The 18,627-nt window shown below is 44.6% G+C and overlaps 1 protein-coding gene across 1 annotated transcript in view; it reads left to right on the top strand.

Moving 5' to 3' along the window:
• Window positions 1-7,139: 7,139 nt before the first annotated feature.
• The window catches only part of KANK1 (KN motif and ankyrin repeat domains 1), a 54,865-nt gene continuing 43,377 nt past the window's right edge, over window positions 7,140-18,627 (top strand). Inside the window, exon 1 of the mRNA XM_057406096.1 lies at window positions 7,140-7,256. Coding sequence (XP_057262079.1) covers window positions 7,220-7,256 — 37 coding nt within the window. The 5' untranslated portion in view covers window positions 7,140-7,219. The remainder of the gene's footprint in view (window positions 7,257-18,627) is intronic.

The raw sequence follows: 18,627 nt of genomic DNA, 5'->3' as shown, positions 1-18,627 counted from the left end.
TACCCCTTGTCCTATCACTACAGTCCCTAATGAAGAGTCCGTCCCCACCATTCCTGTAGCCCCCCTTCAGATTCTGGAAGGCTGCTATGAGGTCTCCACGCAGCCTTCTCTTCTCCAGGCTGAGCAGCCCCAGCTTTCTCAGCCTGTCTACAGGAGGTGCTCCAGTCCCCTTATCATCCTCGTGGCCCTCCTCTGGACTTGTTCCAACAGCTCCATGTCCTTTTTATGTTGAGGACACCAGAACTGCACACAATACTCCAGGTGAGGTCTCACAAGAGCAAGTAGAGGGGCAGGATCACCTCCTTTGACCTGCTGGTCACGCTCCTTTTGATGCAGCCCAGGATACGGTTGGCTTTCTGGGCTGCGAGCGCACACTGCAGCCGGCTCATGTTCAGTTTCTCATCGACCAGCACCCCCAAGTCCTTCTCCACAGGGCTGCTCTGAATCTCTTCTCTGCCCAACCTGTAGCTGTGCCTGGGATTGCTCCGACCCAGGTGTAGGACCTTGCACTTGGCATGGTTATATACCATATACCTTAAGGATATACCTTAAGATATTTCCAGTCCAATTATTGTTGATGCTGTAAGCGCATGGAAGCATGGACTCATCATCAAGCAAGTGTACTGTCCTTAAATAGTATCTCTTGTTGCCACTATTGAAAACAAGGTTGTCTAGATTGACCACTTATCTGGCTCCATTGGATGCTGGTTTGTATCTGCTGGGTAGTATTTTGAACTTCTTCCCCTGTTGCTCGGTTCCAGCAACTCAATGCATAGCTAGTGCAGAACAGCTGATTTATTTTCTGGATCCTCCAGACCCCCTTGGGATAACTCCGAATGAAGGGAAAGGGAAACTAAACCCAACAGCTGATGGTAGAGCATTGCTGTCATCAGTAACACACTCGACCAAGCACTAATGGGGGAAATCCAGAAAATTGCTAGGTTATTTAGGGTAGCTAGAAGAATTCAATGCCTTTGAAAGATTTTCATATATGTTCATTTCCTGAGACATAATCTGTACCAAAATCTGCCCAGTAAGCCCCAGCAATAGATAGGTGGCTTGGGAGAGGGAAGTAGAAGCTTTTGTATAAGCTTAGCTCAAGAGATAAGGAGACCATTTTCAAGTATGCAGAAGAAAAGCCCTCAGACTCTTACGTTATTGAAGACTGTACATTTATTCTCTGCTTGCAGAAATAACAAGGCAGGCAGACAGCTAATGGAAGTCTGCTTATGATGGGGGGCAAGACATCTTAGGACATCCCCGTGAAAGTGACTGTTGGTTAACTCCAAGAGAACTTGAGAATTAGAGCCCGGCATTGCAGTAGTGGGGAGTTTGTGGTTCAAAAGCAACAAAGCTCAGTTGGATCTCATTGGTTTTGGGTTTGTGGCAGAAGCGAAGCATGGGCCCTGGCTGGGAGCACTCTTGACTTTTCTTTCTTCAGCTTGATGACTCAGGTACCAGGATTTCTGAGACATCACTCTCTTAACAGAGCTTAGCTCAGCGTTTGCCTGGAGCTCTGCTGTAAAGAGAGACTTTTTACAGGCCAATGCTGTAAGTGGAGGGAGCGAGGAAGACAGGCACGTAAAATCATGCTGACCACAGGCATATCTGGTTAATTAACTCACCTGTTGAAAGGATTTACAAGGCTTCTTTTGCTCCCATCATACTGGAGATCCTGCAGAAAAGAACATACCATAGTGAGAGGTGGCTTTTCTTGGTTGCTTGCTTATATTCCAAAACAAATTGCCTGTCATATTGCATACAGTGAGAATAGCCTCTGGATCATCTCTGTTGATGGTAGAGGCTGAATCACAACAGGCTGCTGCCTGAGAGTGGCTGCTGGAAACACTGATTCCAGGGAGTTTTTACTTTTGCATTTGAGGGTGGCCTAGGCAAACAGCCTGTGCTAGCGACTGATCTTGTTCTGTTACTGAGACTTAAGCAGCAACTGGCTTGTGTATTTCTGCTTGTGACGTGGATGCAACATTGAAAAGACATTCACTCTAGAACGTGAATTGTTACATGGTTAAATAATAAAGTGAAATTTAAAATCGTTCACTGCTTACCCTTACACCAAAGTACACTGCTCTGTGTCTGACCTGGAAAAAAATACCCTTATATGCCAGCATTCTTGCTTGGGTCTTAGCTTTAATTATAAAAAAAAAAAAAAAAAAATCACTCTTACCAACTTTGCCTCTCATTTTATTGGCCACCTGTTTTGATAAACATACAGATAAGAAGAACACAACCACAGTAGGGGGTGAGATTAGAAAGCAAATATCAGTGAGATACACAGACATTCTCCCAGGGTAGATACCAACCACAGAGCAACTCCCCACATACTTTCTCTTTTATGGTTGCTGGCTTCAGCCCTTGCTTCATTTAAATTGCACCTGGCATATTTGGTTGAGGGTATGAGTTATGTTGCAGACATTCCTGTTTCCTGTAGAGCCACGCAAGTCTGGAAAGTGCTTGCCCCTCTGGCTGAGCAGGAGGAGGGATTTCCAGTGCCAGTTTCTTCTTGCAGCTAGAGAAATTACCATCTGTGTGTTTAGATGGGCTTTGCATGTATCTTGGCTCTTGTGTGCAAATGTTATTGGTATCTTGCAGAATGAAACTGAGTGAGTTCTACCCACATGTGAGAGGGAAGTGTCAGGCAGAAGTCTTGTTGCACTGATGCCTAACAGGAATGGAGCAGTACCAGTTCTTCCTCGAGTTCTTCATCTTGCTGGTCAACTTGCTCTGTCAAACCGCTCTACCCCAGGTCTACTTAATCACTGCTTTGTGCTTGTTGGACAGAATTGCAGGGCTGGTTTTCCTCCTGGGACCATCTTTTGACTGCGTCTCTCTGAACAGTGGTGAGCTACTGTCTTTGAATCCTACACGTCCCTGCCCACAGTGCTCCCACTCTTAGTCCAGAACTTAAGCAACAGCATCTTAGTGTCTCAGACATGTGGTTCATGATATCTGCACATCTGCAGCTTGTGTTGAATGGCTGACGTGACCATTTGCTCTTAACAGTCTGTGTGCCATGAGAAAAAAAGAAAGTAATATGCATACCTACTTAGCCTAAAGCCCTGTTGCCTGGGAAGCCAAGGCCTGTCTTCTTGACTCCCACAAACAAGTGTGTAATGCATCACTGTTTCCCACATGTGACTGTGGTCCTCGGATAAGAGGACTTTCGTGACTGCTTTTTTGGGTTAAGAGCTGAGGTATCTTTCTCTTCTAATTACTGTGTTGCCAACATGCCATTCCACAATCTCTCTTAGATTAAACCTCAGCTGTTTACTGCCTTAAGTCTTTCTTGCAAACATCAGACTAAAATGGGAGCCTGGGTTCTCAGCAAGGTCTGTGCTTCTTGAGACTGCAGCTCTGCTTTGTGGATGCCAGAACTGATATATATGTCTTCAGATATTTCTGGTGCAGAAAGAGTAACATAGGTGTAGGTGACTTGACAAGATGCAGCACAAAGGAGGAGCAAGGTTCTTGTCCCTTGTGATTATGACAGGGTTAGGACATAAGCTTTATGTTCTGCTTATAGAATCACCATTCTGGAAAAACCTGTAAAAGCTGCAGTGTCGTGAGAGTTTATAGAAACTGCAGATCATGTGTGTTTAAGGTTTCTGCTGTTGAACCTTAGGGCCGAAGAGAGTTTGAATATCTAATTCAAAACACTTTAAACAACTGCTTCATTGAGCAATAACACTTCATATAGCTAGTCCCTGCTTGTTTTGCATTTGCCCTAGGGCCTCTAAATCACAGTGTTCGCAGGCAGGCATGGCATGAGCATGTAAAAACACATGGGCAGAAAGTTGAAGAGTTGGGAATGGAATATATAATCTCCTCTGCTGATTTTGTTTTGTGAGATGTCTGTGCTGGAGAACACCCTTTGCTGTAGAGCTGGCTAAGTTTTCCTCCTGTGTATTCCAGCTGTCCTTCAGTGCTGTCCTGCGCCTGGCCCACACAAGACGCTTCTGTCAAAGTGCAGCTACTGGGATGTGTGTGGCTGGGGAATCACATGCACTGCCTTTCTAAAAATGGTCCATGTACGTGTGGGTGCAGCTTCAGAAATTCAGTTCGCAACATACTGGGGCTCAAAGCAGTATGAATTCCCTTCCTCCATGAGTCAGCTGAACTAGATCAGATTTTTTACATACTTTAACAGCTGTTTAATTGTCAGGTTGTCAGCTGCAGTTAAATTTCATCAAAAAAACCCCAACCCCCCTCAAACCTCAATTCTTCCACGAGTTTTAGCTAGAAAATTATTAGACCCTATGGTTTTATCCTTTTTTTGTCTTTGTTTCTATGTGTAGAACTAAATATGCTTCCTGAAATATTTTATTAATTTAAGCTCAGAGGCATCGCTGTTTTAACTAGAGTCAAGTTTGTTTCTTAATGGAGGTACTTAAGCCTGCACAGCTTTGAAACCAATAGAAGTGTGCCCAGAAGGGATTTTGTAGCAGGCCAACTGCATCTCTTTAAGGCACAGCAAAATGTAGACCTGAGGCCCTGTCTTGGCTTTCAGCAGTGTCTTTATTAATTTTATGTCAATTCTTACCTCAACTGCATTTGCTTCTTGTTATTGGGAAGCTCTCCTCGCGTATGCCCATGATGGTGACTGTAGCTTTTGAAATTGATGGGATGACTCTTAACAGATATTAAATCCATGATGAGTTTCCAGGCATGCCGCAACATGTTAAGTTGGGGTTCACTGGCTGACCAGCTCTCATTTGGGACTGCATTGCACCTAAAAGAGGTGTGTGCCCCAAAGTGCCCCCTCCCGCCTCTCTCCCTGTACCCATCCCTTGGTGCACATTCTCACATCTCCCGTTGTACAGGCACTAGCTGTAGTGCAGCTGGTGGTACAAGCAGAGCAAGCTCAGGCAGCAGGCTGACATCCAGCCCTGCACAGGCACCAAGGCAAGACCCTGACAGACTTGGGCCTTCAGTATGGATGCAAGTCTTGTGTCAGATTTCCTAAGCAGCCTGCCCTGGGCTTGCTTTGCTTCTAGTGGGATAGGAAGGTACAGATGGGCAGAACATGAGTAGTCTAATAAAGCAAGGGCTGCGGTAAGACAGTGTGCTCGCTGGTTAGGTTTACTGTGGTGCAAGGCTTATGCTGCAGCAGCGTCAGATGAATGTATATAGTGAAAGCAGGGCAGCACACCTGTTGCAGGAATAGTGAGAAGCAGAGAGCAGTACTTAACCGATTAGAAGTGGGTGAATTACTTCATCCCTGCTTACCCTGTGGGGCACTGCTGGTAAAGCCTGACATCCAGCTAAGTGCAGCCTGCTTGAGACAGTGGCTGTCCTGAGAAACTTAACAAGGAGACACATAATTTTTCAGAAAGCATTTGCTGCGACTCAGTACAAATTGCCTTTCTTAAAGCATAACTTTATACATCGTGATAGCAATGGCAGAGATGGGAGTGATGCTTTAAAATTTCTCTCTTTGAAACAAAGTGGTTAATACTTTACTAAAAGCTCACAGATCTCAAACTTGGGTCCTGACTGAAAACTCAGCCAGCGACATGCTCTTCTGTTTTGTGTTTTGCCAAGCTTCGTTGTTTCAGAAATCTGATAATTATTGTTATGCCTGGAATCTTGTGATGGGCCTCCCTCCATCACGGTCTGTGTTGGATGCCTGCTTTATTTTGTTGTTGGTAGCCTTCTGCTTTTACCTCTTTATGACAGCTTCATGTCCTACCCACCATTCAACAAGCGATCATAAATGTAAGGGTGTATGGCAGAGCCTGGGGAGGAGGAGTTGCAATGGAGGTCTTTTTGCATTCTTGGAAAATTGATGCCAGGATTGTACTAAAAATGAAGCAATTTGTGCGTATGTTCATTGAAGGGGAAATCAAAGACTTTATGATGGAGCTCTGTCAGTTTTAAGAGACAGCCAGCTTCTCTGTCAGTTGGTATACCTTTGACTCAGATTCATATGGTGCTTACATCAGTTCATTTCTGGATTTTCTTTTTCTTTGCTAATCTGCTTAGCTTTTAAATACCTCCACGCACGTACTGTCAGAGCCAAATCAAATACAATTGGGAAAATGTGACTGCTTTGTTGAGGAGCTGTCAGCCTGAGTCGACTGGGGTCGGTGTGGCAGGATTTTCTTCACGCACCTAAGCTCCGCCTATTTGAGTCAACAAAATGAAATGCTGTTTGTAGAAAACTTGAAGCAGAGCCAAGAGGAGGCATCTCTGCAGCCCCAGACGAGTCAGATCTGTTGCTCTGAGGATGAGGGTTGTGATCAGGTTGCCCCTGTGGTTGGCAGAACAGGAGCCCAGTTGCAGGGCCAGCAAGGCTGGCTTTGCAGAGACAGGCAGCAGCCAACTAGCCACAAAACTGCTGCTGGTTTTGCTTCTGCCTCTCGTTTGCCTTCTGCTGGGCAGCCACCTGCCCAGAGCAACAGTACCCTTTTTCTGTACCTGCAGCCTGAGCTTTAGGCAAGCGCTGCTTCTCCATTGAGTCTGCTACATGTGGGTTGAAAGAAAACCTTACACCCTTAAAATCCTGAAAGCCCGTTGCTGCAGGGACCTCAGGGGACAGGTCTTCCGGACAGTGGGGATGCACACGCTTGTTTTGGCTGTGTCCTCAGTGAGGTCCTTCTGTTCTCACCTTCTCAGGGGACATCTGAGCTTGGAAATTGCAACACGTCCCTTGCTCGCTGGTACAGCTCTTCTATAGGTGTTCTTCACCTAAAATCCTCTACTCCTGCCTCTGTAAACTGTTGGGTAGTCTAAAATTTTACATATGTGCCAGCAAATGTGAGGAAGCTGCTCTGGTGCCAGGGAGGCTGGGGACAAACTGCAGAAAAGCTGCAGACAGGCAAAAAAAAAAAACAAAACCCCAAGGCCAATTGCAAATTCATTGGGCTATGTCCTCACTGAGGGCAGATCTGGAGCAGCGGTGCTCCTTGGAGTTTGTCAGAGAGCCACAATTCACCTTCAGACACCAGGACAGCCTTGGGTTTTGTGATAGCTGCAGCACTGATTAAGAGAAATATAAGTTACTGCTATGGTGAGGCTTGCACTGAAGATGAGACTTGAAACATTCAGAAATGCCTACTGCTTAATGTACCTAACTTCTTAAGACTAAATGGTTTTAACTGACTTTTTCTTGTCTGTTCCAGGTTGTATGTTAGGTTGGACTGGATGCATGGCATTTGCATGATACCTAACAGCCTAACTCTGGATGTGTCACTGAGCAAACATGGCCTACCCAGCAAATACTAACGGCGGTGCTACAGGTAACTGATCAGGAACACTTTTCCAACTTTTGGATTATAAATTTTTTTTAAAAGCTTTGTTCTTAAGCTGTGAAAGCAGCAGCAGAGTAGCACCAGTGAAGATTAAATACTGAAAACTGATTTCCTGGTCGAGCAGTCCCTGTCTGCTCCCCCTTCCCCACCCCCAATAATCTTTTAAATACTTAAAGTGTGGAAAGTTGTTTGCAAAGATGTAAGGGTTGGCACTTAGCTGTTCAGTATGAGCATGAACTTAGTTGTTCAAGGACCTATGCTGCCTTACACCAGACTTTTGAGAGGCCTAGGGGTTCGCTGTGTAAGTCATGTGGTTGTTATCTTGTGTCTGTAATTACCTGGTGAAATTAACCAGCTCTTGCACATGGAGTCTGCAGCCCCTCTTGGCCACCTTTACTGTCCAAGCTGATGTTGCTCTTCAACAAAACATAGAAGCATTTCTCAAGAAACATCAAGAGGAGTGTTCAGTTCACTTAGTGTTACCATTTTTTTAAGAAGCTCCTGATTAGACGTCTCTTTTGTTTGGGTGATACTCTCTGAAACAGATTGCTAGGCGTGTTCAAAGGTTGCTGAATAGGGCTGATGGGTCAGGAGGGGGCAGAGATTGCAGAATGATTGATAACAGCACAGCAGCAGCACTCCTCCTTTGGTTGTGTCAATATTTTCCTGTTCTCCTCATCACTGCACAAACATAACTTTAGCCCACTAAAGCTGAGGCTGCTACAGTGGGATTATACGGAAAACTTCAAGTGCGCAGCAGGAGCTTGTGGGTGTTCTTGTGAGACGTCCTAATGTAGGTATGATGGGAAATGGATTTATCAGTTAAGGCTGGGGTAGCTGGGAGCACTCTGAATATCCTGGGAAGCAACATTAAATATCTTTTTTTGTTGCCTATGTAAACAGAAATTTCAGCTCTTCCCCCCCCCCCCCCCCCCGGCAATGTTCATACACTCATGTTCAAATGCTGCCTTGCTACATCATGACGTGTATATACTGAGAGTTGGCTTGTCTGGTGGATTTTAGCACCAACCTCCTTTGCAAGTATATTCTGGTATGGAAACAAATCCTTAATTATTCACTGTGCTCACTGTAGAATTGTTCCAATTAGTGCAAAGCATTTTGTGTGCCCAGAATTAGAAATACGGAGTGTTGTTATCTGCCATTTATGTAAAACAATAAGTCTTTTCTAAAGGCTAGTGGAAGTTACGTGGAGACATTGGAGTTACTATTATGTGTTGATGATTTAAATTTTCCAATGTTATTAAATCCTGAGACCTCTGAAAGAGGATGTTATCTCTTCTTCCTCCTCCACCCATTTTTATACAATTAGAAATGCATTCTCTAAGAAAGAAACCATACCCTTTTGTAACCTTTTGTAATTCTTTTGAGAGGGCAGACTTCAAAACCTCTGCTGTGTGACTTAACTGTAGCTGTTTATTGCCTAACACCTCCCCATGTAACTTGACTTTTTTTAGTAATATGCTTTTAACTTAAGTCATGCAGAGCAATTCCCTCTGCTTACAAGGAAAGAAAAAATATGTGTGGATTGTTACTGATTGGTTTACTAACTTCTTCCCCCTCCCTCCCTCTCCCAGTAGGATTGTCTGTTGAAAAAGTTGGTAGGCTGATGTGCAAGTCAAAAAGAAGCTAAATGCTTGTACTGGGGATGTGTTAATGCAAGATGCAGTTTCTTCAGGATTGTTATGCAAACAAGGCTTCTTGCAGGCAGAAGCTGTTTGTTACCTTATTGGTAGAAAGACTATAATGAATTGCAGGTATTTAATTCAGAACTAAATTGGACAACATTTTGCAGAGATTGTCAGGACTTGTTGGCTTTGCAAATCCTTGAGGCTGGCGTTCTAACATGCAGCTATGTATGCCTGTGTCTCCAAATGCTCAGCAGTTCATAATGGACAGAGTATTGGGGCTGCAGAGATCTGTGATTTGTTATCCTGCGCTTGGATGAGCAGGAGCTGATTTGGGCGTTGGTGGAATTGAAGCAAGTTTCTTAATTGCATAGAGCTCTAAGAGTGGAAAGACAAACTTCAGGGGTGGTGTTTTCTGCACCCTCTGAATCAATCAGCAATAGGAAAAAGAACTAGAAAGACTTGTTACGGACTACTAAGCTGCATTTATGTTACTTGAATATTTTGGCAAGATTGACCACATCAGCTGCACTCAAGTATGAGGTGACTAAGGAGCAGTGGTTTGCTTTGGTTAACTCAAGGATGTAAGTACTTGCACTATTAAATGGTTATGCCTATGTGCCATTTCGGTAATTTTTCTCAGTATGCAAGCCTATATGGACTACTGCTGCTGTGATAAAATCTGTAGAGGAATGCTTGAATTCAGAACTTGTTTCCAGGAAAGGATCAAGCAATTTTGCATTTTTGCTGTAAATATTTTCAGTGTGTGTGTATGCAAGATAACCTACAAAGCAAATGATGACTTTATCATGAAAGTACCTATCATAAATTTCTGTGCTCTTGCATTATCTTGTTAAAGTCATGAACTTCGCATGTGATGAATAAATAGCAAAGACTGTCATTTAGACTTCAGTACTGTTTGTCAATAGTTTCATTAAAGTTTTAGCACTCTGTTCCCAGTTTCATCTCGCAGAGGTCTGTGAGCTGCAAGCTTATTTGTTCAGTTTTAGACATTTTGGAAACTGGTTTAGAGACTTGGTACTGATTTTGGACTGGGCTCAGAAAGTAGCTGAAGTCTCTCTAATGCTCATGATAGACTAATTGGTCTCACAGAAAAATTTATTTTATCAGTTGGGTACTGAATAGTCAGAGCTGTTTGCTGTGGCATGTGAGCTTACTGCTCAGTCTGGTAAACTCAGCAGGGTTAAGGGGTACAGTGGAAGTGCAGAGCATGTGGAGCGCTCGTCCGAGAAGCTGCAGCAGGAGCTGGAAAATGCCCTTTGTCTGTGGGGAGCTAATTAGGAGACTGGAGCTGGTTTGGTGCATGATAAAAATTAATTTCTCTTTGCATGGTAATTAAAAAAAGAGAGGTGACTGTTTCTCGAAATAGTATTAGTGTCTCCATTAACTGCTCAGTGAAACTTCCAGTAATTGTTAGTTTCTGCCCTTGCTAGGACTGATGCATAAATAATCTATTTAATGAGGCTCTGCAAACATTGCTGTAGTGGTATCTGCAGAAACGTCCTTATGTCAGCTACAAAAAGCACAGTGCACACCAGCCTAAAACTTACCGGGCAGTTTGGAAATGCTTCTGGCCGGATTTTCATTCCTTTCACTAACCCCTGATCTGCTGAAACTTTCTTTTCAAAACACAAGTTCTGAAGAGGCACTGAATGGTGTGAAATTCCAGTACAGTTTATTCTGATGTGGTAAACAGGGAAGCAGCAAAACTAACATAGGAATCTGATTAAAAAAGATAAAGGGTTAAAAACTGCATTTGTTTCTAACCATAATGAAAACATCTGTTTTATTTGACTTTCCTACGCACCTCATGCTCTGTATCCAGAGACCGCAGTTGTCAGTCATCTCTTTTAACAGGGACATAAAGTGTTTTAACAGAAGTTAAGCTTTTCCAGTTTTCCCGAGTAGGATGGGCTGCAGGGGTCAGTATAGCAAGGCTGTTGCACAATTCCTTACTTTGCTGTAACACAAATGCATAGTTTTCTATACATGGTGTTTGAGATTTCCCTGATCCTTTCTGTTTTCTTCCTTATGATCGTTGCGATTTTCTTCCTTCTGTCTGCGCCTTCCCCCTCGCTCTTGTTTAAACAATTGTGTTTTCATGCCTTCCCGTCTCACTTCTGACGTGCTTCTTCTTACAGGAGCACTACATCTTATACAGATTCATTTGGACTATTTCCCTGAGTGTTTTAACTCTGCTATATGCTTTACCTGTCAGAGTTCTACATGATTCTTAAAGCAGTGGCATCCTAGGGAGTCACTATTGTTTTTACTGTTGGCATCTTTGTGCCCTTGAAGCAAGGCACTGCTGCTGTAATAGCCATCGTGCCTGCATCAAGGGTTGTTGCTTGCAGTTTACTCCTTTCACTTTCAGCCTCCCAGGACAGGGAGATGTCACCACCAGCAGACCTGAGCATCTGCCTCTGCTCTGTAGAGTGCACCAGAGCTGCGGGACAGTGGGGTGTTTGATGGCAGATACAAATAGTGTTGGAGCACTGGGTCCTCTGCAGCAGCCTGGTGTCCCTTTGGTTATTCTGTATATGCACAGTTACTCTAAAGTACCCCATGGACCTCTCCTTAGATTTTCTTTGTGTCTGAGCAGTTTTCTTGACTCCTAAATAAAGCTACAACTATGCAACAAATTAGAGAATGAGGCCATTACAAGAGGCTGTAGCCTGGATTAATGTTGTCTGAGATATTAACGTCAGCATGAATTAAAGACCAAATGTTAAATAAATGTGTTTTCCAACTGCTGGTATGTAAATGCTTAAGCAACTGTTGTAAAGTATTATGAAAACCCCTACTGACTTATTAACCCTTTTTATTGAAGCCAATAAAATAGAACACACGTTTACTTAGAGTGAATGTTTTTATCATACATGTCTTCTGCACTGATTTGTAACAACCATTGAAATGTACCAACATTTGTAGACATGCTTTCCTTTCTGTTACTGGATTATCTGAGCTAGACTCTCGTATGATTTCATTTTCCTGATGCGTACAGTCTTGAGCAATATTCATGGAGTTTTGCATGATTTCCAGCCTAATGATCTGAAGTGTAGCCTAAAGAAGAAAGTGCTGAGCTCCACAATATTACCACCATTGTTTTTTTAGGAAAATATCATTACAGACCATCAGTCAGTAGAAGGAAATTCACAGGCATGAAGAAGTTAGCAATTGGAAGTGTTTGATTGCTAGGTAGTAGTCAGTCCAATAGAGCCTTTACTCCTGCGTATTGCAAGTGCCTGCCGCAAGAGCCCAGCTAACATCTTCTCTCTGCTGTTTTCCTGCAGGATAGGTGCCATTGAGGTACCACTGTGGTGCTACTGACACCCCAGGCTCTAAGCTTAGCAGCCTTAAATGCACTGAGTTTGCTTAGCTTCACAGATGCAAATGACCAGGGCTCAGGTGAGCTTGTGTTTTTATCGAATCAGCCATGCAAGCAAGGGCAATTTGGTTGAGTCAGGGCTGTGTGATGAGAGGCTATTTAAGCCTGGGCTTGCTTCCTTATGGTGCTCCCTGCTCTGAGCCTCCACCCGATAACCATCAGAGTTGATGGGGACGGGTGTATGCCAAAGGTGTGCTCTGGCAGGTGGTGGGAGACTCTTGCCATTGGGAGAGCTTGCTGAATTGCCACATAGTCCTCTGCTTTCTGGATGGGCAGATGGCATTCAGGGCTGTCATTGGGATCTTGCTCCTGCCTCACCCATAAATGATCTAGTGAGTCATGCTGGTGGTGCCCAGTATATGAAAACAAGCTAGGGTGGGACCATGAAATCTGCGGGGCGAAGGGTGAGTGAGCTTCCAGTGATTTCACATCAGCTCTATCACACGGCATATCCGAATTTCCATCAGTATGCTGTAGTACACTCAGTGATGCCCGATCTGCTTTAAGGACAGATGGCTGGAGATGGAGGATCTCACAGACAATGCCAGCTTTCTACTTGAACTAATACTTGTTTCTGCTGCAGTTGTTTGTTGATACCTGTAGTCCAAGGGTGCATTTGCCACTGCAGCAGAAAGCCTGAAAACACATTGGTTTGTATTTGCCCAAGTGAGAGGCCTTTATCAGAACAAAGAGAATCACAGGGATCATTCACCTTCTTTTACACATTTGTTGCCTGAAGAGTGCCCTTCAGGCCTGATTTTGGAATCTGCTGGAAATGGAAAGGGCAGGAAGAAGTTAGAAAGGATACAGTAAATACAGTGTCATCAGTAGTTGAAGACATAGCTGTATGGACCCAGATGGCCCAGTCCTTAAAATGGAAATTAGATGCAGTGGGAAGCAGGTGGCCCAAGACACAAAGCTGTGTAAGATGCAGGGCACAAAGTGCCCTGAGATAGGGAACAGATTTAATTGGTCTGTCTTTTGTTCAGAGATTACTGCAGATGTATCTTGTTCTGGATTATCTTCTGCAGCTGCCCAGGAGATTCTTATTTCTCACCTAGACAGAGGACTGCGTTCATTCCTCTGGGGCACAGGCTTGCTCATGGAGTAATGCATGCTTTCCTTGTCTTAGGTGTTGAGATGCGCTTCCATGGGTAGCACGTGGACCTTCTCAGGTAGCCTGCTGCTGCTCTCTCTACGCCCTCAGAGGCAGCTGAGGAGGCTGATCTTGTATTTTAAAACCAGTAATGCTCTAGGGGCTAAACAGGCATGCCTTGCTGCTTATGGTACCTGCAACCTCACTGAAGTGGTGGTGATTAACTGTGATTAAATCCCTAAGGTCTTGTGATGGAAGACCTTAAACCCACAAGACCTTGTTATGGAATTCACTGCTTCGCACTGATTTGGTGGTAGTCTGGTGAGAGCTGCCTGTATGGAGGAGCAGCCTGTGGGGCTTGTGAAGGGCAAGGATCTGCATCAGGGCTGGCATGTGCCACTGGAAAAATACTGAGAGTAAACATTATTCAGACTTAAAAATTATACCTTCTGCATCTTCTTCCTTGCCCCTACTCTCTGATACACAACTCCACAAAATCTTCTGTGGCTGTTTAACTCAAAAGTTTATTTTTCCCAAGAAACTATTCTACAGTGTTCCTCAGTCCCTTTCCAGATTCCTCTGCAGAAAACAGTTTATGAATAATGTGCATGAATCTCCTCCTTGTGGGAAGGGATGGTATTTTGTTGCCTTCAAAAGGATACAGTCCCCCAGGGAAATGGCTTGGATGGAAATAGCCTTATTGCAGCTCGTTGTCTTCTGTCTGTGAACACAGAGTGCCTGCATTTAGACATGTTCCTTGCAGAAGGGTTGCTCCTGGAGCAGAAGTCCTTGGGAAGCTTCTTGTAATGGCTACCTCTGCCCTTCCCCCTTCCATGCCATTTGTAAGGCTTTGGATTAGAGATGACAGAAGGGCAGCCCTTCCCATATCATGTTTTCACAGCAGGTTTAGGGACTGAGGGAGCGCTTGGGCTGCCCACATTGGCATTGCTGCTCTATCTCCATTTCCTTCCTCTGGAAACACGACTCCCTTTGGTGACAGAGTACAGATTCCTGCCAGGATGTCCCCATATGACCAGCTCTGAGCTCCAAGACAGAAGTGTGCTTATGGCCATCCTCCTCTTTCTGTCTCCCATTGCCTCCTCTGATTTCATCCGGAAAACATAATTACAATATTGGATAAAAGCAGTGGTTAACCTCCGCTGTGGGATGTACACTGCAGTGTGCAGTGCTGAGGGGGGAGCACATCAACCAGCTCCAAATAGGGCTTCCCCCTACCCTGTCTCTAACTCTTTACTCTTTGTAGCATATACTTGGTCTGTGTAAAGTACAGTATCCTGAGATTTTTCTTCACCTATTCTTCACACAGACTGACAAAACTGAAGTGCTCAGACGGTCAGAGAGGTAGGTGAGTGTGAGATCCCATCATACTCTTTCATGCTTTTGGTCAGTCCTTCCCCACTTGTAAAGCCACCTTTCCCTGTAGAAGTAAGTAGTGTGACCCTTACCCCCTCTCACAGCCCATCCCTTTTTCTTGCTCTTGTCCTCCCTAGTTATCTCACACTGTAATAAGTGTTTTATGTAATTGTCTTATCTTTTTATTAATGTATTCATGTATATTTTTTTCTTTATAACAACATGTTACTTCCCTTCAACATACAGGACCCATCTGTGATGAAGCTGTTTTTAATAGCTGGGTTTGAAGGTTTGGTCAGGTTAGGGGGAGGATCAAATTAACTGATAATTGGGAACAGATTGTTTTCCTATCTAAACCAGACATCACTGGTCTGGAGTAGTCTCTTACTGCTGAGGGGCATGTTTGTTGATGTACTCCCAGCCCCTTTCCTACCCTCTCTTCACATAACCAGCCTCTCTGCCTGGAGCGCTGTCATATGGGTTGCAGAAGATCAAATAATAAAAAGAAAACACTTGTGCAACTTAGCTGCTGTTTCTGGAATTCCAGGTCTAATCCTAGCAAATAGGTCAAGTTTTAACACTTTATGTTATGTTGGTGAGGCACTGGAATAGGCTGCCCAGGGAGGTTGTGAATGCTCCATCCCTGGCAGTGTTCAAGGCCAGGTTGGACGAGGCCTTGGGTGATACGATTTCGCGTAAGGTGTCCCTGCCCATGGCAGGGGGGTTGGAACTAGATGATCTTAAGGTCCTTTCCAACCCTAACGATTCTATGATTCTATGATTCTATGTACACTGCTTGGTAAATCTAAAGCATGCAGCTCTAAAAAAAAAGTATAGTGCAAGAAAATACAGTAGAACACATTGTGTTTGTAAAAACAGACTGACATTTGCATATGATAGAAGCATAATGACAAGATCAGGGCATTCATGTTTTATGGGATTACAAGGTTCAGCTGTGTTTTTTCACTTCAAGGAGTCCATGGCTAAGCCCTTCCCTCTCCCCTCCAGCAGAAATTGTGATTCTTAAATTTTAGGCAAGTTTTTTTTTATATCTTATGTTAAGGGATTAAAGAAAAAAAAGTGGGTTTTTGGAATTACTCTGTTCTGCTCCTGTCCTCTGCTTTTCTACATGGAGACAGACAGTTTAAGCTTGCCAGTACTCAAATGTGCTCACAAGGCTGTGCATCCGCTGCATCGTCCTTTAGACATTCTCCCTTGATATCATTAGTTACAGTCCTGTTCCCATTCTCCATTCTCAGACAGTTTGTCATCCAAGGTGCTCGTCCTTTCCTTTCGGTTCCATGCTATTCCTCTTGGCCCCCTTCTCCAGCGCTTGGTCTCACCACAGCTCTTCCCTGCAGGGACTTCTCCCTGGGTGCAGTCCCTGAGGAGCACAGCCTGTGCCTCTCTCCCCTGCTATCCAGCCCTCCTCCACCCCCAGTTCTGCCTTCAACGCTCAGAGGCTTCCTCACAACTCATCTTCAGTGCTATGGAAAATGCAGTGTTGACATTCTGGGAAAATTATTTCCCCTCTCCCTTTGCAGAGAACAGTTGTAAAACTACAACTCTAGAGGCACACGTATGGCTCAGCCAGGCCGTCTGAGCCCATATCCCTGTAGGACAAGACACCGGGTACAGCCAAGACCACAGCAGTGGGAGAGACACCTCTGAGCTACTGAGTGTAGCATCTCCTGCTCTGCTCCAGCTTTACCATCTTTCTCCAATCCTGCTGCTGTGTAATGTACTGCATGCACTGCTTATCAGTTACATGGCACATTAAAAATGGACATGTAGTCTTGCCCATGGGTTCCTTTAGTTATTATGCATGGCACTTGGGTTTTTTAATCCAGTTTGTGTATCACTTCTCCTTGCCTCAGCCTTTTGCATAATCGTTATGTTATTGTGGGTAGAACTGCAGTATCTCTGCATTAGTAATTATTACTAGAAATCTGTGGTGTTTGATTGCAGAATCTTGATCCAAGGAGGAAAGAGATGCCTAAATCTGTAGCCTGTATGCTCTCCTAGGAAAGCTGTGAGCTCCTTCCTGCATCCCCTGCCTCTGCCCACCTGGGGTGATGACTGAAGGACATGAGATACCTTCTAGGCTGGCAGGATCTGCCACCTGACCCCAAATGATTCAGTCAGGTTTTTTCAAATGCACCAGAAGACAGTCACTAGGTTGACACTTCCACCTAAACTCCCAACAAGCAGATACTCACTTTGCATCCTTGTCTGTGGCATACGTGTATTTCCAGCTTTGAGACTGCATCTCTTTCTTTTACAGCCATGGATTTTTCCTTACTCTTGTGTTCAGTGTTGCTTTTCAACTCTGCAAAACAGGAGACAGAAGCTGACCCATGAAATCCTGCTGGGAGCCAGCTTATTCAGTCCTAACCCCCAAACAGAAACAAGCAAGTATGCCTGGCCATCTGTATAAGGAAAATAAAAGCTGCTCATATGCCAGTAGTGGACAGCAGCAGTGAGCACACCTGAGGGAGGTGCACCCAGATAGAGGAGCTTCTCCACTTACTGACAGAGCTCTGGGGGCTGGTGAATAGGTTGAGGAGTATCAAGGAGTGAAAGAGAGAGATAGACTACTGCAATTGCACCCTACTTTCCCTGAGACAGACCCAACAAACAGACAGGATGCATGACATAGAGAATTCCTTATCCTCTCTCCACCTGGCTGAACACAGTGACTTACAGGATAAGGAGCAGTGGCAACAAGTTCCTGGCCAGTGCAGTGGGCATATCTCCTCTGTCACTACCCCACTTGCCCAGGTGCCCTTGCACAACAGGTACAAAGCTCTGCAAGTGGAACTGAACAATAATTAGGATGATGATTCATTCTGAAGTCAGCCTGTGCCCTGCATCAGAAATGCTTCCATAAAGAAAAAAAGATGGGTCATTGCCATAGGAGACTCCCTTGCAAAAGGAACAGAAGGCCCAATATGCAGACTTGACCCACTTCAGCAGCAATGGTCCCTTCCAGCCCAAACCATTCTGTGATTCTGTGTTTCATAGACCACCCAACCAGGATGAAGAGGCAGACAGAATATTCTGTAAGTAGCTAGGAGAATTCTCATGGTCACCAGCCCTTGTTCTTGTGAGGGACTTCAACTTACCAGATGGTCTGCTGGAAATACAACTCATCAGACAGGAAACAGTGTCAGAGGTTCCTGGAGTGTATGGAAGATAAATTCCTAACTCATCTGGTGAGGGAGCCACGTAGAGAAGGTGCCCCACTGGACCTGTTGTTTGTGGACAGAGAAGGACTTGTGGGTGATGTGATGGTTGGAGGCTGCTTTGGGCATAGTGATCACTAAATGACAGAGTTTTAATTCTTCAGGAGGTAAGGAGTGGGATCAGCAGAACTGCTGCCTTGGACTTGTGGAGGGCAGGCTTTGGCGTTTTTAAGAGACTGGTTGACAGAATCCCCTGGGAGGCAGTCCTGAAGGGCAAAGGGGCTCAGGAAGGCTGGACATTCATCAAGAGGAAATCCTACAGGCACAGGAGCACGCCATCTCCATGTGCTAGAAGATGAGCTGGAGGCTAAGAAGAACAGCCCAGATGAGCAGAGAGCCTTGGCTGCAACTCAGGGGAAAAAGAAGAGTTAATTACTTTGGATGAAAGGACAGCCAGCTCAGGAGGACTAGAAGGATGTCACGAGGTTATACAGGAAGCCAAAGCACAACCAGAACTTAATCTGGCTAACTGCCCTAAAAGACAATTAAAAATGTTCCTATAAATACATTAGTACAAAAGGAGGGCTAAGGAGAGACTAGATCCTTTCTTGGATGTGGGGAAAAACACAGGGACAAAGGATTCGGAAAA

The sequence above is a fragment of the Pezoporus wallicus genome, unplaced genomic scaffold (assembly GCF_028554395.1).
Source record: "Pezoporus wallicus isolate ANWC-B61680 ecotype Strahan unplaced genomic scaffold, APGP_CSIRO_Pwel_v1 contig_7506, whole genome shotgun sequence".
Taxonomy (NCBI): Eukaryota; Metazoa; Chordata; class Aves; order Psittaciformes; family Psittacidae; genus Pezoporus; species Pezoporus wallicus.
Note: the sequence above shows the minus strand (reverse complement) of the source record. Positions and strands in the feature narration are given on the sequence as shown.